This window comes from Oncorhynchus clarkii, chromosome 20 (genome assembly GCF_045791955.1).
Source record: "Oncorhynchus clarkii lewisi isolate Uvic-CL-2024 chromosome 20, UVic_Ocla_1.0, whole genome shotgun sequence".
Classification (NCBI taxonomy): Eukaryota; Metazoa; Chordata; class Actinopteri; order Salmoniformes; family Salmonidae; genus Oncorhynchus; species Oncorhynchus clarkii.
This window is the reverse complement of record NC_092166.1, coordinates 16091709-16118151: the sequence shown is the minus strand read 5'-3', so window position 1 is coordinate 16118151 and position 26443 is coordinate 16091709. Positions and strand designations below refer to the sequence as shown.

Sequence of the window (26443 nt, the reverse complement as noted above, 5' to 3'; positions counted from 1 at the left end):
CATAAGTATTTGGACAAGTTCACTTATTCTGTAATCAATTTAGTCAAAAGTTTAGTATTTGTTCCCATATTCCTAGCACACAATGACTACATCACGCTTGTGACTCTACAAACTTGTTGGATGTATTTGCAGTTTGTTTTGGTTGTGTTTCAGATTAGTTTTTAGATTAGCCCAATATAAATGAATGGTAAGTAATGTATTATGTCATGTTATGTCATTATGTCATGTTTCTGAACACTTCAACATTACTATGGATGCTACCATGATAATGGATAATCATGAATTAATCATGACTAATGATGAGTGAGACAGGCACATAAATATCATACTCCCCCAAAAATGCTAACCTTCCCTGTTATTGGTAATGGTGAGAGGTTAGCATGTGTTGTGGTATAATCTGTTTGTCTCTGTAACTTGCTCGTTATTGTTATTTTATTGTGTTACTATTTCCTTTTTTATCTTATTTGCTCGTTTAAATTTTCGTACTTTTTAACTCTGCATGTTTCAGCAGGACAATAACCCAAAACACAAGGCCAAATCTACACTGGAGTTGCTTACCAAGAAGACAGTGAAGGTTCCTGAGTGGCTGAGTTAAAGTTTTGACTTAAATCTGCTTGAAAATCCATGGCAAGAAATGAAAATGGTTGTCCAGCAATGATCAACAACAAATTTGACTGAGCTTAAAAACTTTGAAAAGAATAATGGACAAATATTGTACAATTTAGGTATGCAAAGCTCTTAGCGACTTCTCCAGAAAGACTCCCAGCTGTAATCGCTGCCAAAGGTGATTCTAACATGTATTGATTCAGGGGTGTGAATACTTATGTAAATTAGATATTTTTGCATTTAATTTTAAATAAATTTGCTGAAATTTCTAAGAACATGTTTTCACTTTGTTATGATGGGGTATTATGTGTAGATGGGTGAGAAGAAAATACAATTGAATTAATTTTGAATTCAGGCTGTAACACAAAATGTAGAATAAATCAAGGGGTATGAATACTGTAATCTGAAACACAACCAAAACAAACTGCTGTACAGTCACAAGCTTGATGTAGTCAGTGTGTGCTAGGAATATGGGACCAAATAGTAAACCTTTGACTACTTTAATACACATATAAGTTCATTTGTCCAAATACTTATGACACCTTCAAATGGGGGAACTAGATACAGATGTAAGATCTTAATTTTATCACTCTTTTGTTGCTGAGAATTTTCCTGCAAGGCAGGAAATGCAAATGTGTATTGAATTCTAGGTTTAAAAAGTATTCTAAAGCTTGACATTTCCACTTAAAAATTTCAGACTAGATTTGCTGTAACAAAAAATGTATCAACCCCTAAAAGAAAATTGTGGATTATAATCAACAGAATGATTCACATTTCCTGTTGCTGCAGGATTAATTTGATGGTTTTCGCGACTGCGCTTGAATAAACTTTCAAAGTTCTTTACATTTTCCAGATTGACTGACCTTCATGTCTTAAAGTAATGATGGATTGTCGTTTCCCTTTGCTTATTTGAGCTGTTCTTGCCATAATGTGGACTTGGTCTTTTACCAAATAGCACTATCGTCTGTATACCACCCCTACCTTGTCACAATACAACTGAAACGCATTAAGAAGGAAAGAAATTCCACAAATGAACTTTTAACAAGGCACACCTGTTAATTGAAATGCATTCCAGGTGACTACCTCATGAAGCTGATTGAGAGAATGCTAAGAGTGAGCAAAGCTGTCATCAAGGCAAAGGGTGGCTACTTTGAAGAATCTCTAATATAAAATATCTTTTGATTTGTTTAACACTTGTTTGGTTACTACATGATTCCATATGTGTTACGTCATAATTTTGATGTCTTCACTATTATTCTACAATGTAGAAAATAGTAAAAATCAAGATAAACCCTTGAATGAGTACGTGTGTCCAAACTTTTGACTGGTACTGTACATTTCTAGTCTCTTCACTCTGTCCAGCTTGCTAAAAGTAATCGAAATGAAAGCTAGTCAACATTCAGGAACCATCAAAAATTCCAAAATCATTTTTTTAGCAAATCCTGATGGCGAGGAAATATGATACATTTTATGTGCGGCCCCCTGGACCTCGGTGAAGACCCAATGCGACATGCAGGGAAATAGAGTTTGACACCCCTGGCCTAGCTATTACCAACCTATTAGATACCTATAGATATCTACACTCATTCCCCCACCTCACAGAGTAAGGATCGGCCATCATTACCTGTCATTACACTTTCATTACCACCCCTTGGTTCGCTGTAATGTGAATGACTGGGTACAGAATAACATTGGTGTAATGTTATGGCAGCTATAGCTTACCAAGGTCAGAGTCTCTCCTCCTCTTCTGTGTGTGGAGATCTGCCCATCTGTTTGGGGTTCTGTCTCTATTGTCCAAACAACTTGAGTCAAAAGGGTCACGTTAAGAGGTACATCAATAAACCTCTGAATGGGTGCAGAACAATAGAAGAGCCCATTGCTGGACTATGGTCAGTACCTCTGCGTCAAACATCATCTGCTCTATGGAGATAAATCTATTACGCCGAGAGAGAATGCTGAGGTGGACAAATAGGAGGATACTCCGAGTCCATAGTCATGTCATAAGAAGGAATTCCCCTCGACCACGCCCACAAATTGGGGATAGTAAACATGCTTTCCCATAGAAGAAATAACAAAACATGCCGAAAAGCTGCTGTATTGTTCAATGTATATGTAACCAGGTCAAAAATCCCAACCTACGGTTCACAATGCTCCCATGTAGGGAAATAGAGCCCTGTGGATTCAGGCTATTTGGCATTGGGGAGTGGGAAATTAAGAGACCCAATGTCCGAGTAAGCCATACGTAGCCATAAGCCATACGTAGCTATGTGTGTGTGGAAACATTTCATCGCAGGTAAGACATTTAACTTGTTTAGTAAAGTATTTTTGTAATCCCACTCACTAGTTGTAGCTCCATAGTCAGTTTGTTTGTGTTGTTGGTCTTGGATACCTTAATGTTCTGGTCGGTAGCTAGCTAGCACTCAACTCACGTGGCAATGTTGAAAAGTAATCTTTCGACATGTTCTTAAATGTAGTTTTGTAATTGACTAAAGCAAGCAGACAACATGAAAATTGCGTTTCAAAAAGGTCACATTTTTTTGCTGTAATCCAATGGGGTAACCTAGGTAACCATAGGTTGTTTTCCCCACAGGCAGGTGGACCGCACATTCTATCTAATACCGACTGGGACTATACTCTGAGTCAATATTATTTTTCTTGTTGTCTGCTTGTTTTAGTCAATTACAAAACTACATGTAACACGTCCCTGTTTTTGACTTGGTGGGAGATCTGTCGACGTGCCCTTGGTTGGGGCGCTTGACCCTGGTTGCTCCTGTGAATGGCTCTGGATGGGAGTCTGTTAAATGACCGAATGTAATGTATATGTTGAGCAGCTTCACTGCAGGTAGATTGTATGTTCCAATAACAAATAAACACAGGACTAAGATTTGGATAATTAACCCAAGATGGACCAGGTCCTGTTGTTTCCAATGGGAGCAAATGAGTCATAGAGGGCTCCTGAGTGGCGCAGCAGTCTAAGGCAATGCATCTCAGGGCTAGAGGCGCCACTACAGACCCTGGTTCGATCCTGGGCTGTATCACAACCTGCCATGATTGGGAGTCCCATAGGGCGGTGCACAACTGGCCCAGCATTGTCCGTGGTAGGGGAAGGTTTGGCCGGGGTAGGCCGTCATTGTAAATAAGAATTTGTTCTTAACTGACTTGCCAAGTTAAATAAAAACATTCAAAAAACAAGCAAAGAGGTGGACATGAGCTAGTGAGATCCTAATGGCACATCCTAGCATTCATTTGCACATTTCCGTTGGGAACGTTTACTCTGTGAAATGTGCGTCTGCAATAACTCAATTCTCACTTGAACTCCTTCTAAACAAGGCAATTTTTTAAAACTTTGGCATATGGTAAAGCGCAGTCCACTCTGTTTTTTACAGATCTAGTTTTGGAAACAGAAAAGTGTATAGAAATCAAAGGTTTAATCGATGAGAAAATGTGCAGAATGTCGGCCAAAATCCATCTCGCTCCATTTTTTCCCACTGCGGGCCACTGGGCCACTGTATATTCGAGGAAATAAGCACCTTGCTCTTGCTTACTGGATATAAAATAGGTTACAGCGTTTTCAATGAACTGGAGTGGAAGTTTGAATGGTGAGAGCTGATCTGGCATGATGTGGTGGTCAAAATGCAATAAACATGAATCCTCTTGTCTCCTGACGCCCAATGCTTATGTTTACAATTAAATGTACTAAGTCAGAATGCCCAAAGTTAGAATGTTTCCAATAAAATGTATGAATTACAATGTTTTCCTATCAGTCTAATTTGCATACACATTGTGATTGGATGATAGTTTTGAGGGTTATCGAACCAGGACCAAATCTTCTGATCTCCTTGAGCTCATTAATGATAGAATGTTCATATTTGAAGATTGCAGAAAGGCCCGTCTCTTTGGCAAATGACAGGAGTGACAAGGAGTGGAATTTAATACCTGAACAGAGATGGCAACCAGGCTAGTGCCCGGATGCCTTTTTTTCCTGACTCAGTGAGAGAGCATCTAGTGAAGTGAAGGTACACTGTGCTATACAATTGCAATCTCTTGAGGATGCAAGAGGGACATTTTACTACAGAAAGGCTCACTTTGAATTCTCTCGCTTTATCTCTCTCTCTCTCTAGATCATATAATCATATAATGTAGCTTTTTCTAACCTCCCTCCCTGTGAGAGAGGAAGAAACTGAATAATAGAAGAAATGTCAGACAAGATGTTCCATCATCTCCAATAGTCTCTCGCGGTGTGTGAAAAGCCACAGCTGATAAGACAGTTAGATGCTCTGTGGCCCGGAACATTCCCCCTGTCTCCCCTCTTCTCCTCCATATCTGCTCTCCATGCCTCTCCGTCTCTGTACCGCTGTAGTTGATACCAGGTTCTCGCAGGATTAGATTAGAGTGCCCCCAACTGTTTCACTGAAGAACTGCAACTCAGAAACATAAGTAAGGAAACTATGGAGGCAATTGCTGTGAATGATGCATGCACACAGGGGCGCCAGGGATTTTGGGCCCCATGAAAAGATATCAGGCCACGCCAACCCAGCGCAATTGCTGTAACCACACACCTCCAGAACCCAATCGACCCATTCAAAGCTTTAAATAACTACCCTTGCAGGCTTGCGACTCTCTTGTAGTCCAATATTTACTGTATGATATTTACTGACAGTGAGCTGTGAAAATATAACACTGTGCAGACATGCATGCAACATTCTGCATACAGTGGAATTCACTATTTGATGCAGGACTGATGCATCATATATAAGAAATGTGCTAAAGGCCATCTTTTACAGTCTAAATGTAAAGTTATTAATGAATAACTTAAAATAAATATAACTTAAATATACATTAACCTCTTCAATTAAAATAAATTAACATCATCATCTATAGAATAATATAACAAACAAAATAATAAAATCAGCAGCAGATTTTTGAACTAGAAAATAAGTGGAAATGGAAAACAAAATGGAAATGAAAAGGCCTGATGGTGGCGCTAGAGGAAAGGTCAAGAGGTCACCAAATCAACAGGTTTCTTCCACTTGGGGTCTTGATTGTGCAACACTAATTTTATGGCAATCCAGCCATTACTTTGAGATATATCTTGTTCTCAGTCTGTTCTCAGTCTTGTTCTCAGCCTGTGGGCATCATGTGTGTAGTGATCCAATATCCACAGCCATACCATTAAACAGTTATCACTGACACTTGCTCAGCCTTACTCACCAAGAGCCCAGCGCCGAGCCTTCTTGCTAGCAAAGTCACTGATCAAGTCTTTGAAGTCCAGCTTTCTAGCTAACTGACTTTCAATGGACAGCTTGGCAAGACTGCAAAGCCTGTCCTGGGACATAGTGGACCTCAAATAGTTTAGTAGTTTTATCTTACTGAAAGCTCTCGCCACCAGCAACAGTCACAGGCAGTGTGCAAAATATACATAAAGCAATGCACACTTCTCCAAAAATGCAGCTGCCTCTTACAAATCGCATTCAGGAGACCAAGGGGGGGAAAGCAAATACAGTGTTCAGGTGTTCAGGTGTCTTATTTCATTTTGAAACTCAGGTGTAAGATCTCTCATCTCTGCAATACTTCATGATCAGTGGTTGGCACACAGAAGGGACTTTACCCTCACTAATCTGCCCAACTTTCAGAACAGCAGAAAATCATTCTACAATTTTTGCAGTGGTGTGGAACCCAGTGTCCAAGTCACTTATGATGTTGTCCATAGCAGTAAAAAATACTATGTTCTGAAACACCGTTGCTGCACTGTCCTGAGCGGTCTCCTCTTGAGGTCTCATCATGGAGTCTCTTCCTCTTCCTCTGGCGGTGTTCCGTGCTAAATTGAGGTGCAACATCCATTTGCGTAACAATCAGTGTTGCCTCAGACAGGAGAGACTTCCATCCATCTCTTAAGAGCCTGCATCTCTTCCTTAAAGGCTCTGATATTGGCTGGCGTTGTGTCAAGTGAGATTTTTCCTGACTGGAGAATCACATTCCTGTTCTCAATGCATTGCAGTACTTGCAATTTTGCCAACTGACATATCATTCAACACAATGCTGCTCACCTCCTTCAGTCGGGAGTAAGGCTGGTTATGGGGTATGGGGATGGGGAGACAGGGTTGCTGAGCCTGAAGCTACGTGTGTTGGGCCTGGCACCAGGCAGGGGCAGAGACAACTGATTTAGAATTAATAGCTTGCTAAAAGTTTGCCTGCATTGATTAAATGTCGGCTAAAATAGGAGTGAAATGTAAACACTCAGAATTTCTGTGAAGAAAACTAATGTTAGGGGAGCAAAAGTAGCCTTTCACTATGGACTAAGCTAACGGGTTCATTTCCACATCTCACTGACGACACCCACCTTCCTTTGTGAGAAATGTTCTCTCCTGTCTTTCTTTTCTTTCTTTTCGTTTTTAGAAGCCAGAATACAGAGGCTCTCTGGATGTTTACTTTTTGACCAGGTGAATCCAGGTGAAAGTTATGATCCCTTATTGATGTTCACTACCGTTCAAAAGTTTGGGGTCATTTAGAAATGACCTTATTTTCCATGAAAACATACATGAAATGAGTTGCAAAATGAACAGGAAATATAGTCAAAACGTTGACAAGGTTATAAATAATGATTTTTAATTTAAATAATAATTGTGTCCTTTAAACTTTGCTTTCGTCAAAGAATCCTCCATTTGCAGCATTTACAGCCTTGCAGACCTTTGGCATTCTAGTTGTCAATTTGATGAGGTAATGTCACGTTCTGACCTTTATTTCCTTTGTTTTGTCATTATTTAGTATGGTCAGGGCGTGAGTTGGGGTGGGCAGTCTATGTTTGTTTTTCTATGATTTTGGGATTTCTATGTTTCGGCCTAGTATGGTTCTCAATCAGAGGCAGATGTCATTAGTTGTCTTTGATTGAGAATCATACTTAGGTGGCCTGGGTTTCACTGTTTGTTTGTGGGTGATTGTCTGTGTTAGTTGCTTGTGTCAGCACAGTTCTTATGATAGCGCCACGGTTGTTATTTGTTTATTGTTTTTTGTACAGTTTACTTCGTGGTTTTCGTCATCTTTTAAATAATGCCTTCACACCACGCTGCGCTTTGGTCCGCTTCTTACGACGATCGTGACAGGTAATCTGAAGAGATTTCCCCCCATGCTTCCTGAAGCACCTCCCACAAGCTGGATTGGCTTGATGGGCACTTCTTAAGTACCATACGATCAAGCTGCTTCCACAACAGCTCAATAGGGATGAGATCCGGTGACTGTGCATGCCACTCCATTATAGACAGAATACCAGCTGACTGCTTCTTCCCTAAATAGTTATTGCATAGTTTGGAGCTGTGCTTTGGGTCATTGTCCTGTTGTAGGAGGAAATTGGCTCCAATTAAGCGCCGTTCACAGGGTATGTCATGGCGTTGCAAAATGGAGTGATAGCCTTCCTTCTTCAAGATCACCTTTAACCCTGTACAAATCTCCCACTTTACTACCACCAAAGCACCCCCAGACCATCACATTGCCTCCACCATGCTTGACAGATGGCGTCAAGCACTCCTCCAGCATCTTTTCATTTTTTTCTGCATCTCACAAATGTTCTTCTTTGTGATCCAAACACCTCAAACTTAGATTTGTCTGTCCAGTGTATGTTTTATTATTGTTTCACCTGTGGATTTGCCCTTTAAACAGCTACATATTATGAAGATAACAAAGTGTCACCAACAGAAGGTAAACAATAGGCCTACAGCAAATGCAGCATATAGCATTCATTTTTCACATGTAAATAGCACTTTTCGGTAGTGCTCAAACCATGCCATTCAATGAGCGCAGTATTTATTTTTCCAACTTGAATCAATGAGCCCAATCCGTCCTCCATGACAACAAAATCATAAACAGAGTAGGGCTGGCTAAGAAGTCCTTAGTTTTGGGGTAATTCTCAGGTAAAACAATTTGGCTAATCTATACTTCCAAGTCCCATTCTTGAAGATCAAGGGGTATAACATTTATTGGAATGACTGGAATTCTGATATATACAGTGCCTTGCGAAAGTATTCGGCCCCCTTGAACTTTGCGACCTTTTGCCACATTTCAGGCTTCAAACATAAAGATATAAAACTGTATTTTTTTTGTGAAGAATCAACAACAAGTGGGACACAATCATGAAGTGGAACAATATTTATTGGATATTTCAAACTTTTTTAACAAATCAAAAACTGAAAAATTGGGCGTGCAAAATTATTCAGCCCCCTTAAGTTAATACTTTGTAGCGCCACCTTTTGCTGCGATTACAGCTGTAAGTCGCTTGGGGTATGTCTCTATCAGTTTCGCACATCGAGAGACTGACATTTTTTCCCATTCCTCCTTGCAAAACAGCTCGAGCTCAGTGAGGTTGGATGGAGAGCATTTGTGAACAGCAGTTTTCAGTTCTTTCCACAGATTCTCGATTGGATTCAGGTCTGGACTTTGACTTGGCCATTCTAACACCTGGATATGTTTATTTTTGAACCATTCCATTGTAGATTTTGCTTTATGTTTTGGATCATTGTCTTGTTGGAAGACAAATCTCCGTCCCAGTCTCAGGTCTTTTGCAGACTCCATCAGGTTTTCTTCCAGAATGGTCCTGTATTTGGCTCCATCCATCTTCCCATTAATTTTAACCATCTTCCCTGTCCCTGCTGAAGAAAAGCAGGCCCAAACCATGATGCTGCCACCACCATGTTTGACAGTGGGGATGGTGTGTTCAGCTGTGTTGCTTTTACGCCAAACATAACGTTTTGCATTGTTGCCAAAAAGTTCAATTTTGGTTTCATCTGACCAGAGCATCTTCTTCCACATGTTTGGTGTGTCTCCCAGGTGGCTTGTGGCAAACTTTAAACAGCACTTTTTATGGATATCTTTAAGAAATGGCTTTCTTGCCACTCTTCCATAAAGGCCAGATTTGTGCAATATACGACTGATTGTTGTCCTATGGACAGAGTCTCCCACCTCAGCTGTAGATCTCTGCAGTTCATCCAGAGTGATCATGGGCCTCTTGGCTGCATCTCTGATCAGTCTTCTCCTTGTATGAGCTGAAAGTTTAGAGGGACGGCCAGGTCTTGGTAGATTTGCAGTGGTCTGATACTCCTTCCATTTCAATATTATCGCTTGCACAGTGCTCCTTGGGATGTTTAAAGCTTGGGAAATCTTTTTGTATCCAAATCCGGCTTTAAACTTCTTCACAACAGTATCTCGGACCTGCCTGGTGTGTTCCTTGTTCTTCATGATGCTCTCTGCGCTTTTGACGGACCTCTGAGACTATCACAGTGCAGGTGCATTTATACGGAGACTTGATTACACACAGGTGGATTGTATTTATCCTCATTAGTCATTTAGGTCAACATTGGATCAATCAGAGATCCTCACTGAACTTCTGGAGAGAGTTTGCTGCACTGAAAGTAAAGGGGCTGAATAATTTTGCAGGCCCAATTTTTCAGTTTTTGATTTGTTAAAAAAGTTTGAAATATCCAATAAATGTCGTTCCACTTCATGATTGTGTCCCACTTGTTGTTGATTCTTCACAAAAAATACAGTTTTATATCTTTATGTTTGAAGCCTGAAATGTGGCAAAAGGTCGCAAAGTTCAAGGGGGCCGAATACTTTCGCAAGGCACTGTATTTACATTAAAAATCAATGTCTAATTGAATCGTATTACTATATGTGGTAGAAAGCGATGGGTTAGAAGAAGCCTACATAACCGACCCATAAAGTAACATTTAACATCCATATGGCCAGCTATGTACAGTGAGGGGAAAAAAGTATTTGATCCCCTGCTGATTTTGTATGTTTTCCCACTGACAAAGAAATGATCAGTCTATCATTTTAATGGTAGGTTTATTTGAACAGTGAGAGACAGAATAACAAAAATATATTTTTTTAAAACGCATGTCAAAAATGTTATAAATTGATTTGCATTTTAATGAGGGAAATAAGTATAAGTATTTGACCCCTCTGCAAAACATGACTTAGTACTTGGTGGCAAAACCACAGAGGTCAGACGTTTCTTGTAGTTGGCCACCAGGTTTGCACACATCTCAGGAGGGATTTTGTCCCACTCCTCTTTGCAGATCTTCTCCAAGCCATTAAGGTTTTGAGGCTGACGTTTGGCAACTCGAACCTTCAGCCCCCTCCACAGATTTTCTATGGGATCAAGGTCTGTAGACTGGCTAGGCCACTCCAGGACCTTAATGTGCTTCTTCTTGAGCCACTCCTGTGTTGCCTTAACCATGTGTTTTGGATCATTGTCATGCTGGAATACCGATCCACGACCCATTTTCAATGCCCTGGCTGAGGGAAGGAGGTTCTCACCCAAGATTTGACGGTACATGGCCCCGTCCATCGTACCTTTGATGCGGTGAAGTTGTCCTGTCCCCTTAGCAGAAAAAAAACCCAAAGCATAATGTTTCCACCTCCATGTTTGACGGTGGGGATGGTGTTCTTGGGGTCATAGGCAGCATTCCTCCACTCCAAACACGGCGAATTGAGTTGATGCCAAAGAGCTCCATTTTGGTCTCATCTGACCACAACACTTTCACCCAGTTGTCCTCTGAATCATTCAGATGTTCATTGGCAAACTTCAGAAGGGCATGTATATGTGCTTTCTTGAGCAGGGGGACCTTGCGGGCGCTGCAGGATTTCAGTCCTTCACGGCGTAGTGTGTTACCAATTGTTTTCTTGGTGTCTATGGTCCCAGCTGCCTTGAGATCATTGACAAGATCCTCCCATGTAGTTCTGGGCTGATTCCTCACCATTCTCATGATCATTGCAACTCCACGAGGTGAGATCTTGCATGGAGCCCCAGGCCGAGGGAGATTGACAGATCTTTTGTGTTTCTTCCATTCGCGAATAATCACACCAACTGTTGTCACCTTCTCACCAAGCTGCTTGGCGATGGTCTTGTAGCCCATTCCAGACTTGTGTAGGTCTACAATCTTGTCCCTGACATCCTTGGAGAGCTCTTTGGTCTTGGCCATGGTGGAGAGTTTGGAATCTGATTGATTGATTGCTTCTGTGGACAGGTGTCTTTTATACAGGTAACAAACTGCTCGTTACCTGTATGAAAGACACCTGGGAGCCAGAAATCTTTCTGATTGAGAGGGGGTCAAATACTTATTTCCCTCATTAAAATGCAAATAAATTTAGAAAATTTTTGACGTGCGTTTTTCTGGAGTTTCTTGTTGTTATTCTGTCTCTCACGGTTCAAATAAACCTACCATTAAAATTATAGACTGATCATTTCTTTGTCAGTGGGCAAACGGGGATCAAATACTTTTTTCCCTCACTGTAAACTTTAACATTGATTTATCCTGCAATTGATGTTCTTCAATTGGTAACATACATGTTTGTCTTTTTCTAATGCCTCTTAAGGGGAAAGTAATCTAAAAGTAACAGAATGCAATCAGATTACGTTACTGAGTTTGGGTAATCCAAAAGTTACGTTACTGATTACAATTTTGGACAGGTAGCTAGTAACTGTCATTTGTGACCTGATTCAGGAAACTATGTGTATGTCGCAAGTCACGACTTCACAGGAGAGCCGTTTGGTCGTAACCTACCCAACCTTGTTAACGTTTATCCTTTTAAGCTTGGAAAAGAGACCCTTAAACCGAAGACTTGAACCACACACCTTCTCCACCGAATAGCAGGCAGGGGATGAAAAATGGTGATTGCTTTGCAACGCTTGCAGTTAGCCACTGATTCCTTCCATCACCTCATTGTTGAATTTGCGATTTCCAACTTGTTGTGTAATGTTTATGTCCAATGGCCGATGAGCACCAATACTTTTTATCTATAATTTTTCTTCATATGACAAGTATTGAAAAGTATTTGGCAGTAGATTGTCGACGTGATTCATGATGATAACAGCTTATCTAGCTTGCTATCTGTGGCCAATTACCTTGAGCCTTCTTGGATGGGCACTTCTAATGTAAATCTATGGCAGCACCCAAAGGGGCTTAAACTTTCTAGCTCTCCCTGTAGATTTTGCTGTGATGTAGTGTCTCCGTGAGTGACAAGACTGAGCCAATCACAGCGCAACTAGAGAAGATTACCAATCCCTACACTGTATTTTCCGCATGCTGTCCCTCCACAGAAAGCACTGAGCCAGGCTGAAACACCTGCATTTTGGAGCTGCCTTACTCAAGAAAGAAGAAAAGAGACCATGTTTGTATGCGACTTTATTAACTCAATATATATATATTTTTTACATTGTTTGAAAACTGATATATGACACGTATTAATGCCATTGGTTCCAGGTCACAGGTGAAGTAAGCCGGTTGATCTGTCAGCACTGCCTTCATCAACACAGAGTAAAATGGTGCCTTTGTTAGCTCCCTCCCAGTCCAAGTGATCCAATGTAACATAACATCCAACCATCCAGCCGAGTCAGCAAGGTTGTTTCTCCCTCTCCTCTCCTTTATCTCCTCCTCTTGTTTCACTGTGTAAAGAAAAAATTGAATATTTTGTAGATGTCGGAACATTCCAGCAATAATGTCGCCCTAAGACTTTGGAAACAAAGGTGGCAGATAGAAGAGCAAAGTGTTATTTTATAAGTCCCATGTTTTGGATTGGAATTGTTGGACATTGTGCAATGTTAAGATGTAATATTTTCCGCTCTAAAATCCACAAACTAATATCCTGTTTTCTTTGGATGAGCTATGATGGTTACAGAGCTAGAAATGTGATGTTTTCAGCCACACATTTTGTCACATAATCCTTATTCCAGAGTTCCTACTGGTGCAATAACCTATAAAATCACTTATGCACTTTATATGATTGTTACAATTATATCTAGTAAGTACATGCAATTATGCAGTACTGACCACCGTCCTTTTTGTATTTCCATGGTAAACAGAACTAACATTTGGCAGACCCATTTAACTACAGTACCTGCATTTACAAACATGCTACAATGTAATTACATGCATTATTCCCTTATAATTAACTACGAATGGTTTGGCAATGTAATTTAAGGTATTGCTTAATTATGCAATTGGAGTCCCTTCAGAACCCCCTTCCTCTATCCCTCCTACTTCTTCCTCTATTCCCCCTTTCCTGGCCCCTCTCAGGTCTGGCCAGGTCACATGACCACTTAAATATCCCTTACCAGAGACAATACTCCACTATCTCTTCCACAGTCCCTCTGGCATTTCCCTCTGTAGCTACATAGCAGCTCACAACTATTATACAACCTTTTCCACCCAGTTGAAACGTTGATACACTTATACTTACACTGTCAAACTACCAAACAATGGGCTTATCTGGCTCTTTGATACAATCCTGTTCTTTCTCTTCACTGTTTGCATAAAACAGTTGTGAGTCTAGACACACTTTGTCCATGTGCCCTCAATTGAGCACATCCAAATCCACCCACTCCTTTCAAAATGAGTAATTTGCCAGTATCCTAGGTGTTCCCAATGCTAGCTCTAAAATAGATATATCGCTCCGGTCCACACACACAACACAGCTAGTCCTAGATTAGTGGGAGAACTGGGTTAGCTCATTATTACTATAGCTCTGCCACGGCTCCAGTGTTTAGTGGTACCATTATGATTGTACCTCTGGGAAATACCTGGCCTATTTCTGTTAAAGTATAACTTCCAGGGCAAGACAATGTGACCCTGATACATGGTTCTTTGTGGTATACATTATTATCCATCAATCCAGGTCATGGAAGAACATAGTCTATGCATCAATATTTTATTTTTATTTAACCCTTTTAAATGAGGCAAGTCAGTTAAGAACAAATTCTCATTTACAATGACGGCCTACTTGTAAAGTCACCCGCAGCCAAGCCCTCCCCTAACCCGGACACTGGGCCAATTGTACGCCGCCCTATAAGACTCCCGATCACGGCTGGTTGTGATACAGCATGGGCTCAAACCCGGGTCTGTAGTGACACCTCTAGCACTGCGAAGCAGTGCCTTAGACCGCTGTGCCACTCAGGACCGCTGCTAAACTATTGGCTGTATTGCTAAAAGTACCTCTCCGCAAGAAAGAGGGCCACAACTTCTAAAAACAAACCTTCTAAGGGCCTGAAACTATATGTCAGTTTATGAGGGGCTCAGAACAGTCTGACTGTTGTCCTTTACCTGTGGAACATGTAGCTAGGGATTCCCCATGGAGGATGGACTGGGGGAGGGGGTGTCACTGGAAGGCAGCCCGGACCGTCCTGTCACTAAGGGGCTGAGTGGGGCGGAAGTTGTCTCCCAACATCCCATCGTTTCCCTCAGGAAGCTCAGCACCTTTTAGATGGGACCTCAGCCTCCTGAACTCCTCTATCTGGGAGAGAGGGATGAGAAAGAGAGTGATGAGATGAGGGAAATTAGGGAAATGGAGGAAGAAAGAGAGAGAAGTTACATGGAAGGGAATGAGTGGTGATAGATTAATTAAGTGTTCTGTGTAGTGATTATGGTGTGGATAAATATTAGCATTGTACTGAATGCCTGTCCTGGGCTATTTTAGACTCCTTTTTCCATGTGAGCCCTATTACTATTTTTTTTTCTTATTTCACCTTTATTCAACCAGGTAGGCCAGTTGAGAACAAGTTCTCATTTACAACTGCGACCTGGCCAAGATAAAGAAAAGCAGTGTGACACAAACAACACAGAATTACACATGGGATAAACAAACATACAATCAATAACACAATAGAAAAATCTATATACACTGTGTGCAAATGTAGTAATATTGGGGAGGTAAGTCAATAAATAGGTCATAGTGGCGAAATAATTACAATTTAGCATTAACACTGGAGTGATAGATGTGCAGAAGATGAGTGTGCAAGTAGAGATACTGGGGTGCAAAGGAGCAAAATAACAATATGGGGATGAGGTAGTTGGGTGGGCTATTGACAGATAGGCTGTGAACAGGTGCAATGGTCAGTAAACTGCTCTGACAGCTGATGCTTAAAGTTAGTGAGGGAGATATAAGACTCCATCTTGAGTGATTTTTGCAATTTGTTCCAGTCATTGGCAGCAGAGAACTGGAAGGAAAGGTGGCCAAATGAGGAGTTGGGTTTGGGGATGACCAGTAAAATATACCTGCTGGAGCGTGTGCTATGGGCGGGTGCTGTTATGGTGACCAGTGAGCTGAGATAAGGCGGGGCTTTACCTAGCAAAGACTTATAGATGACCTGGAGCAAGTGGGTTTGGTGACGAATATGAAGCGAGGGCCAGCCAACGAGAGCATACAAGTCGCAGTGGTGGGTAGTATATGGGGCTTTGGTGACAAAACGGATGGCACTGTGATAGACTGCATCCAATTTGCTGAGTAGAGGGTTTGGAGAGTATTTTGTAAATGACCTCGCCGAAGTCAAGGATCGGTAGGATAGTCAGTTTTACGAGGGTATGTTTGGCAGGATGAGTGAAGGAGGCTTTGTTGCGAAATAGGAAGCCGATTCTAGATTCAATTTTGGATTGGAGATGCTTATATTAGTCTGGAAGGAGAGTTTACAGTCTAGCCAGACACCTAGGTATTTGTAGTTGTCCACATATTCTAAGTTAGAAACGTCCAGAGTAGTGACGCTAGAAGGGCGAGCGGGTGCGTGCAGCGATCGTTTGAAGAGCATGCATTTAGTTTTACTAGCATTTAAAAGCAGTTGGAGTCCACGGAAGGAGAGTTGTATGGCATTGAAGCTCGTCTGGAGGTTTGTTAACACAGTGTCCAAAGAAGGGCCAGATGTATACAGAATGGTGTCGTCTGCGTAGAGGTGGATCAGAGAATCACCAGCAGCAAGAGCAACATCATTGATGTATACAGAGAAAAGAGTCGGTCCGAAGATTGAACCCTGTGGCACCCCCATAGAGACTGCCAGAGGTCCGGATAACAGGTCCTCCGATTTGACACACAAGTAGTCCGATACTGAACTCTATCTGAGAAGTAGTTGGTGAACCAGGCTATGCAGTCATTTGAGAAACCAAGGCTGTTGAGTCTGCCGATAAGAATGTGGTGAGCCTTTGCCAGGTCGATGAAGAAGGCTGCACATTATTGTCTTTTATCGATGGTGCTTATGATATTGTTTAGCACCTTGAGTGTGGCTGAGGTGCACCCAGGACCAGCTCGGAAACCCGATTGCATAGCAGAGAAGGTACAGTGGGATTCGAAATGGTCGGTGATCTGTTTGTTAACTTGGCTTTCGAAGACTTTAGAAAGACGGTAGGATAGACATAGGTCTGTAGCAGTTTGGGTCTAGAGTGTCTCCCCCTTTGAAGAGGGCGATGACCACGGCAGCTTTCCAATCTTTAGGGATTTCAGACAATACGAAAGAGAGGTTGAACAGGCTCGTAATAGAGATTGCAACAGTTTCGGTGGATCATTTTAGAAAGAGAGGGTCCAGATTGTCTAGCCCAGCTGATTTGTAGAGGTCCAGATTTCGCAGCTCTTTCAGAACATCAGCTATCTGTATTTGGGTGAAGGAGAAGTGGGGAGGCTTGGGCAAGTTGATGTGGGGGGTGCAGAGCTGTTGAGTGGGGTAGGGGTAGCCAGGTGGAAAGCATGGCCAGCCATAGAAAAATGCTTATTGAAATTAGCGATTATTGTAGACTTATCGGTGGTGACGGTGTTTCCCAGCTGGGAGGATGTGCCTTTATTCTCCATGGACTTTAGTGTCCCAGAACTTTTTGGAGTTTGTGCTACAGGATGCAAATTTCTGTTTGAAAAAGCTAGCCTTTGCTTTCCTAGCTGCCTGTGTATATTGGTTCCTAACTTCCCTGAAATGTTGCATATCGCGGGGGCTATTCGATGCTAATGCAGTACACCACAGGATGTTTTTGTGCTGGTCAAGGGCAGTCAAGTCTGGAGTGAACCAAGGGATATATATGTATTAAGTTCTACATTTTTTTAATGGGGCATGCTTATTTAAGATGGTGAGGAAAGCACTTTCAAAGAATAACCAGACATCCTCTACTGACGGAATGAGGTCAATATCCTTCCAGGGTACCCGGGACAGATCGATTAGAAAGGCCTGCTCGCTGAAGTGTTTTTGGGAGTGTTTGACATTGATGAGGGGTGGTCCTTTGACCGCGGACTGATTACGGACGCAGGCAATGAGGCAGTGATCGCTGAGATCCTGGTTGAAGACAGCAGAGGTCTATTTGTAGGGCAGGTTGGTCAGGATGATATCTATGAGGGTGTGCGTGTTTACAGATTTAGGGTTCTACCTGGTAGGTTCCTTGATAGTTTGTGTGAGATTGAGGGCATCTAGCTTAGATTGTAGGATGGCCGGGGTGTTAAGCATATCCCAGTTTAGGTCACCTAACAGTACAAACTCTGAAGATAAATGGGTGCCAATTAATTCACATATGGTGTCCAGGGCACAGCTATGGGCTGAGGGGGGTCTATAACAAGCGGCAACAGTGAAATACTTATTTCTGGAAAGGTGGATTTTTAAAAGTAGATGCTGGAACTGTTTGGGCACAGACCTGGATAGCATGACAGAACTCTGCAGACTATCTCTGCAGTAGATTGCAACTCCGCCCCCTTTGGCAGTTCTATCTTGTCTGAAAATGTTGTAGTTGGGGATGTAAATTACAGAATATTTGGTGGCCTTCATAAGCCAGGATTCAGACATGGCTAGTACATCAGGGTTGGCGGAGTGTGCTATAGCAGTGAATAAAACAAACTTAGGGAGGAGGCTTCTGATGTTAACATGCATGAAACCAAGGCTTTTACGGTTACAGAAGTCAACAAATGATAGTGCCTGGGGAATAGGAGTGGAACTGGGGGCTACAGGGCCTGGGTTAACCTCTACATCACCAGAGGAACAGAGGATGAGTTGGATAAGGGTATGGCTAAAGGCTATAAGAACTGGTCATCTAGTGCGTTGGGAACAGAGAATAAAAGGAGCAGATTTCTGGGCGTGGTAGAATAGATTCAGGGCATAATGTACAGACAATGGAATGGTAGGATGTGAGTACAGTGGAGGTAAACCTAGGTGTTGATTGAAGATGAGAGAGGTTTCGTCTCTGGAGGCACCAGTTAAGCCAGGTGAAGTCTCCGCATGTGTGTGGGGTGCGACAAAAGAGCTATCTAAGACATGTTGAGCGGGACTGACGGCTCTACAGTGAAATAAAACAATAAAAACTAGCCAAGACAGCAGTAGACAAGGCATATCGACATTAGAGAGAGGCATAAAGCAATCACAGGTGTTGATCAGGAGAGCTAAGACAACAACGGGTAAATGGCGATGAATGGGCAGAGCGGGTCAGTTAGGTACATAAAGGACCTGAGTTCGAGGCTGGGGCCGACAGGTAAATAAAATGAGGTACCGTGTTATTGAAACAGTCCAGGGGGCATCAGCTGTGTAGCCGAGTGATCATAGGGTCAAAAGAGCAGCAATAGGCGAGTCAGGGTGCCGTTCGGTTGTCACTACTAAGCTAAGTGAGCAGGGGACACAACATTCAGAAAAGCTAGTGGGCTGGGGCTGGTAGATGGTCCTTCGGCGACATCGTAACAGAATAGCCTGTTGAGACCACATCGGGCGATCACGTCGGCAGTACACAGTGTACAAAACAGGTGAATCCAGGTCAAATCTATGATCCCTTATTGATGTCACTTGTTAAATACACTTCAATCAGTGTAGATGAAGGGGAGGACACAGGTTAAATAAGGATTTTTAAACTTTGAGACATTGATTGTTTATGTGTGTATTAAGAGGGTGAATTGGCAAGACAAAAGATATAAGTGTGACAACTGCTGATGTACAAATAGATTTCTAAAATACATTTGATTGCTTTGACCAGGCCATTGTGTCAGATGGCCTACTTGTAACTGTGAGATAGTGAGTGGGTAGCGGTACAGGATCCAGGTGACGTTCTCACTACATGGAGGTGTGGTCAGGGAGCCCTCATATATCCAGTAGTCTCTCAGGAGGGGGTCTGTAGGGAGCAACAAACACATACCATAACTTCATCTAATACTGTGTCACACCATACATGCAAGCATGAATTATACACAATTAGATGAAGGACTCACCAGGAAGGAGTGTGTTAGGATTGAAGCACGGTATTATTTTGGTCTTCCCCTGTAAAGATAAGTCAAAACAAAACAAAGAATATTGGTTGTTTTGCTTCATTTGTAATGTACTCTTCAATTAGCCACCATGTCATCTGTACTACTGGACCTCTTCCTTCACATTCTTCACATTCAACATTTCTCCTATCTAATCTTACATGTTCCACATGGTCTCAAATCAACCTGGAGCATTAATTGCATCAGGTTTCATTGAAAAATCAATAAATTAATAAATTGCTGCACGCTCCAACCGTTGCAGCTGCTGATTTGTCTTGCCTAATTTGATGGTTAATGCTATTTAGGGTAGGGATGTCTTGGGACCTGAACTCCTACCCTTACCCTAACCTTAACCCTAACCTTAACCCTAACCTTAACCCTTACTTTAACCCTTACTTTAACCCTTTTAAATGTCAACTTCAATGGAGTAGGGACGTCCCAAGGAGCCCTGATAGCACGGACCCTAATTTGAATGTCTATGTTCTGTATGTCTTTCTCTATCTCTCATTTAAGCATTGGGCTTCTACACCCTTAGGTCATATCAGTAATTTATCATAACATCTGCCCTCTCATCACCATGAAAACTCATAACCATAACATCTTCGCCATAACAATATCACTTGGACAACAAAATGGATGGCAAAGTCTTACCTTGTATTGTAGGTCCTGCAGCACTTCTGTTATGGCCTTCAACCCCAGATGCTCCTTCCCTATCTAAAGGAAACAACGTCAAGGGCATTGAGTCAGAAAGAGTTAAGGAAAGAGGGTCCTAACACAGTGGTATTCAAACCTTTTCAGCAGGGACCCGTTTTTCTGCCAGAATTTCTGGGGACCCCATTTGTTTTAGCATTTTTTTCAAGACCCCACCCCAAATATAATGACACAACCTTAAAAATCCGTCCATTTCGATTTTTAAATGAACTTCTCTAGGGTATGTAGGGACGCTAGAGTCCCACCTGGCCAACATCCAGTGAGATTGCAGAGCTCCAAATTCAAATACAGAAACACTCATTTTAATAATTCAGAAAAGATACAACTATTTTACATAGGTTTAAAGATTAACTTCTTGTCAATCCAACCACGGTGTCAGATTTCAAAATGCTTTATGGCGAAAGCATACCTTACTATTATTTGAGAACATAGCCCAGCAGACAAATCATTACAAACAGTAACCAGCCAAGTAGAAGAGTTACACAAGTCAGAAATAGAGATACAATTAATCACTTACCTCTGATGATCTTCATATGGTTTCACTCAGAAGACATTAATTTATTCAATAAATGTTCCTTTTGTTTGATAGTCTCTATATATCCAAAAACCTCCGTTATGTTTGCGCATTTTCTTCAGTAATCCACAGGCTCAAATGCAGTCACAACAGGCAGACAAAAAAATCCAAATAGTATCCATAAAGTTCGTAGAAACATTTCAAACTATGTTCATAATCAATCCTCAGATTGTTTTTAGGCTAAATAATCGATAATATTTCAACCGGTCAATAACGTCGTCAATATAAAAGGTAAACAAGAAAGGCACTCTCTCAGTCGCACGCATGAAAAAGCTCTGTGACACGGCAGGGTCCACTCATTCAGACTGCTCTTACTCCCTAATTTTTCAAAATACACGCCTGAAACTATTTCTAAAGACTGTTGACATCTAATGGAAGGCATAGGAACTGCAATTTGAGTCCTAAGTCAATGGATACTGTAATGGCATTGAATAGAACACTACAACAACAACAAAAATCCTACTTCCTGAATGGAAATTAGTTCTGTTATACTCACAGACACTATTTTAACAGTTTTGGAAACTTTAGAGTTCTATCCAAATCTACCAATTATATGCATATCCTATCTTCTGTGCCTGAGTAGAAGGCAGTTTCATTTGGGCACGCTTTTCATCCAATTCCAAATGCTGCCCCCTACCCTAGAGAAGTTTTAACAAATAACCTTCAATTCATTAAATGTTCATCTCTTAACAAAATTCAAATAAACCAATTACATTTTTCAAATTCTTTCACAAAAACGTCCCATACAATAATCTGTACTCTCCCTAAAAAAATATATATATTTTTTTTAATAAAAAATTAATAATTTGGCGACCCCACTGCAGTTTTTGCGACACCGAGTTTGAATATCACTGTCCTAACATATAAGCATTATGTTGTGACGTTAACAAGTGTTAACATGGGGTTGCTGACGTGAGTCCTGCCAGGATGTGGTGGTGGCGGGGGAAACTCTTGGAGCTTTCAAAAACAGGAAGGACAAAGTGATGGGTTCACTTAAAACAGACGGTTTTATACGTTTAGGTAAACAGTAAGCCTCAAGCCAGCTCACGTCAATCAAATGTTGTTGTGGTTATTTGAATGTTGGGGGTTTTCTCAGTCCAATTGAAAAACAAGTGGATGGATATATGTTGACTTTAGTGTCAAAGCTCATATAATATGAATTACAGTACCAAGTTGGCAAGTCCCTAAAAACCATACAGACCATGAGAAGAGAGGACTCATATCACTACAGAGTGAACCAAATCAATACCTGCACAAACAGAGCGATGATGAGAACTCCGTTCTTCTTCGCCAGGGCTTCTTCCACACTGTTGAACAGCGTTGTGTTCCAGTGGATCAGATGGAGCTGGGGGGGAAGCACACTTATTGTATTATATTTATATTGTATCATATTATAGGGAAGTTGATCACAAAAGAGATCAACCACATTTGATACTTAGAGAAAGAGACAGACAGACAGAAAGATCATAGGCAGAATGAGGCTGTAGACGACAGGGCCGAGACAGAGCAGGTGTATGGGACGTAAGTGCACTCTTCAATTTGAAATAGAGTACCAAGCACCTGTGATAGAGAAGGAAGCTTATAAAGCCAAACCACCAGAGGCATAGCTTCTCCAGGGCCTTTCAAACACTTGTTTACATCAATGGTCTCAGTGATTTGTAAATACATGAAACATAGTAACGAGCTAATATACTGTATAATAATAATAACAATAATATATGCCATTTAGCAGATGCTTTATCCAATGCAACTTACAGTAATTTGTGCATACATTTTTGTGTATAGGTGGCCCCAGGAATTACAACCCTGCTCTACTAACTGAGCCATACAGGACTCCGTTACAAAAGCCCTGACCTTAAATAATCTTGTTTTATGTGAAAATAGCATACCAACTCCCTCTATCTGAGTACTGTGACAGTGGCCTCTAACTGAGACAAACATCCATGGTCATGGCCTTGAAGTAGACTGTGTGTGTGTGTGTGTGTGTGTGTGTGTGTGTGTGTGTGTGTGTGTGTGTGTGTGTGTGTGTGTGTGTGTGTGTGTGTGTGTGTGTGTGTGTGTGTGTGTGTGTGTGTTTGGCTGAGACTCATACCTCCATGGGGAAGGCCTTAAAGTTGACCGTGTGTTCTGACCCCCGCTGGTTCTCCTTGCCCCAGTGGAAGCGCACCTCATGCAGCTCATACTCATGGTCACTTGGCAATGGGCCACCAGTTACCACTGCAGACAGGAAACCCAGAGCGTCAAGAGCAGACACAAGAAATGAAGACCATATTAAATTAGCTGGGGATTTTGAATGTAGGTCTGAATTCTGGTGCAACTCTGATTTCTCTAAGTGTGTATCACACGCAGCACACAGTCATTGACTCAACGCTCAGTTATTACGGTTAATGTGAGCTCATTGAAAAGGTGTTTGCAAGATCCCCAGTCTAGTGGAGTGTTCAGGTACAGTTAACCCATTCATTGTTTTGATGATACTGTGGTAATGTAATTTCACCTGATTTGGACCTCAGAATGATGCGTGCGGTGTGTCCATCGTTGATGACCTCACAGTCCCGACACACCACATAATTGGGCGTGAGCCCCACGTCCAGGAGAGAGGGGTCATAACGGGCCTCCCGGGAGTTCAGGTTGATCGGGGACTGGTACTCCCCATTCGCATCAGGGAACAGCAAACCCCACTCTACACCTGAAAACCCACACAACTTAGACTTAAACTCCACCAAATGCTCTCCTTAAAGTAATCTCAGTGAGGTTACAACCTCTGGCTTGCACTGAGACCTCCATACAGAGTCCTCTATGGTGTGTGGTGAAGTCACAAAGTGGTGACGGAGTATGTCTGGTGGAGTGTAAATCCAGCCTTTGAATACACAAGCAGCATAAACAAAGTATACCCGAGGACACACAAATGTGTATGCACGCACACACACACGCACACGCACACACACTGAAGCTAAACTGGGCTAAGAGTACACCAATCGCTGAGTGTCACTGAACTGAGCACTTGGGGAGTCTGTACCAGGAATAACCCTCGACCAGAGGGACACAAGGATGTTCTAGCTCTTCTTTCTTAACACCGCTCACACTTCCTCTCTTTTTACTGGATCCTCTTCCTCTCTGTCTATACCTCACTGACATCCTCTTCCTCTCTGTCTATACCTCACTGACACCATCTTCCTCTCTGTCTATACCTCACTGACACCATCTTCCTCTCTGTCTATACCTCACTGACACCATCTTCCTCTCTGTCTATACCTCACTGACACCATCTTCCTCTCTGTCTATACCCTACTGACACCATCTTCCTCTCTGTCTATACCCTACTGACACCATCTTCCTCTCTGTCTATACCCTACTGACACCATCTTCCTCTCTGTCTATACCCTACTGACACCATCTTCCTCTCTGTCTATACCTCACTGACACTCTTCCTCTCTTTTTCACATTTCGTCATACCCCCTCCTTCAATCTTCCACAAAGAGTACAAATCTTCTCCTTCTCATTGTCACTTCTTTTCACACTTTGTAAGAACATTCTGTTAGCTAGCGGTCTTAGGTTTCTGCTCTTTCCATAGCATGCCCTGAATTATTTCAAAGTTATTAATCACTTGGCTGTAAGTGTGAAATATTTGTTACTCGTTCCTTACAATGCAGTAAAATGTCAAACAAGTACACAAATAATAATCAAAAACTAGAACAAGAAATCACAAATGTCACAACGAATCCAGTTAACAACCCAAACAACACTATCAGTAATCCAAATACCATCTATGCGTATATAAACCAAAAATATATACTACTCACTGGGCACAGACGTCAATTCAACATCTATACCACGTTGGTTCAACGTAATTTCATTGAAATGATGTGGAGACCACGTTGATTCAACCAGTGTGTGCCCAGTGGGTAAGAATGACATGTAGAGGTAGATAAATGACAGTGAGCTATGTCAAGAATCCAGTATATAAATACGCCGTGTGAATAAACAGTGTAACAAATGCAATGTAGAGTAGTAGATATATTAGAATGAGCTGAGTGAATATATGAATACACAGTGTGAAAAACAGAATAAGAAGAATGTGCGGAAACAGTGAGGCTAAGTTAGTTAGCGCTACAGACAAGTCCTCTCTTCTCTTTCAGTGTATGGATGACTTTATCCCCTACCAACCAGATTCTTTTTTATTTCAAGTCAACACCAATAACAACATTAGTTACTAAAAGTTTAGCTCTTGACTTTGGTTATAAAAGCTCTCTTGTTTTTTTCCAGCTACTGGAAACCTTGACAATTACCCTCCAAGAGCCCAGAGGCATTTTGAGACAGTGCACACAATGGTGCCCTGGACAAGAGCACTTAAAAGCCCAGAACCATAAAAGCATGGTAGCTAGACCACTACTCTCTTAGAATACTTAATCATGGGTGTGACTCCAGAATCTCAAGTTCAGTTCTATACATCATTTGCATGATCAAGTTACCCCAATAAGAAGTGCATTGATCAAAATACCCTACCTTCTTTGGGTTCTTTACCTACTGTATGTTAGAGAGAGAGAGAGAGAGAGAGAGAGAGAGAGAGAGAGAGAGAGAGAGAGAGAGAGAGAGAATAGAGAATGAAAGAGGGGGAGAGAGAGAATAGAGAACGAGAGAGAGGGAGAGAGAAGAGATGGCTATTTTTTTCTGTTTATATCTGAGAAGAAAGAATTTCCATATCAATGCATGCATTGTTTAGTGCCTAAATGGTAAATAAAGTTATGTTTTGTGAGAGAAAGGGAAACAAGTGTTCGGTACACAAGTGTTTACTAAAAACCTCCAAAGCCCTTACCTTCCTGATATCCCCAGTCCAGATCATCCTTCCCAGGGTAGTAGTCAGACTCCTCAGTCATGCTGTCTGCCATGGCAGTATGGAACAAGTCTTTTTACTGAACACACCTGCTTTGATTTGATGTCAAAGTCTTTGGCTTTTGATTTGATCCGTTTTCTTTCTTCCTGCTCAGTCCATCTAATAGGAGAGAGTGAAAGTCTCTCTCTCTCTCGGCTGCAGTGTAGACTCTCCCATCAACAGACACTCTAGTTAAGTTTCAAAACTCTCTTTCAGCACTAGCAGCCCACAGAGTCCCCGCCCCACACAGACAGGGATTGGATGAGTCAAGTCCCTGTCAAAATGGAGCACCTTTTAAACAGCTCAGCAATTCACTGTGGTGTAAGGAAAGGAAGATCTGTGTGTGTGTGTGTCTGGTGGGGTAAGTGCGACACACACACTTACCCCACCAAGAGTCTTTTCATAGTCCGCAAATCCAGAACAAATTCCAGAAAGCGTACAGTATTATATAGAGCCATTATTGCATGGAACTCCCTTCCATCTCATATTGCTGTTTTTTGAAACCTGGTTTAAAAAACAGATAAAGCAACACCTCACGGCACAACGCCTCTCCCCTGTTTGACCTGGATATGTAGGCTGTGTGCCATTTTTAAATGTATGTAGTTCTGTCCTTGAGTTATTCTTGTCTATTAATGTTCTGTATTATTTCATGTTCTGTATGGACCCCAGGAATA

General features: G+C 41.7%; 1 protein-coding gene across 2 annotated transcripts; it reads right to left on the bottom strand.

The window, feature by feature from the left end:
* Positions 1 to 12769: 12769 nt before the first annotated feature.
* Positions 12770 to 25987, bottom strand: LOC139377302 (carbonic anhydrase-related protein-like). Of its 2 annotated transcripts, XM_071120318.1 has the most exons (10): positions 25713 to 25951; positions 25403 to 25423; positions 23394 to 23585; positions 22992 to 23116; positions 22149 to 22244; positions 20266 to 20328; positions 19579 to 19627; positions 19369 to 19481; positions 14697 to 14886; positions 12770 to 13042 (listed from the first exon to the last, which is right to left on the bottom strand). In XM_071120318.1, the coding sequence occupies exons 1-9, from the start codon at positions 25783 to 25785 to the stop codon at positions 14752 to 14754; spliced, it is 867 nt and encodes a 288-aa protein (XP_070976419.1). In that variant the 5' UTR covers positions 25786 to 25951; the 3' UTR covers positions 12770 to 13042; positions 14697 to 14751. The 2 variants fall into 2 exon arrangements, with proteins under 2 accessions (XP_070976419.1, XP_070976420.1); XM_071120319.1 differs by lacking the exon at positions 25403 to 25423 and having other exon boundaries at positions 25713 to 25987.
* Positions 25988 to 26443: the final 456 nt, after the last annotated feature.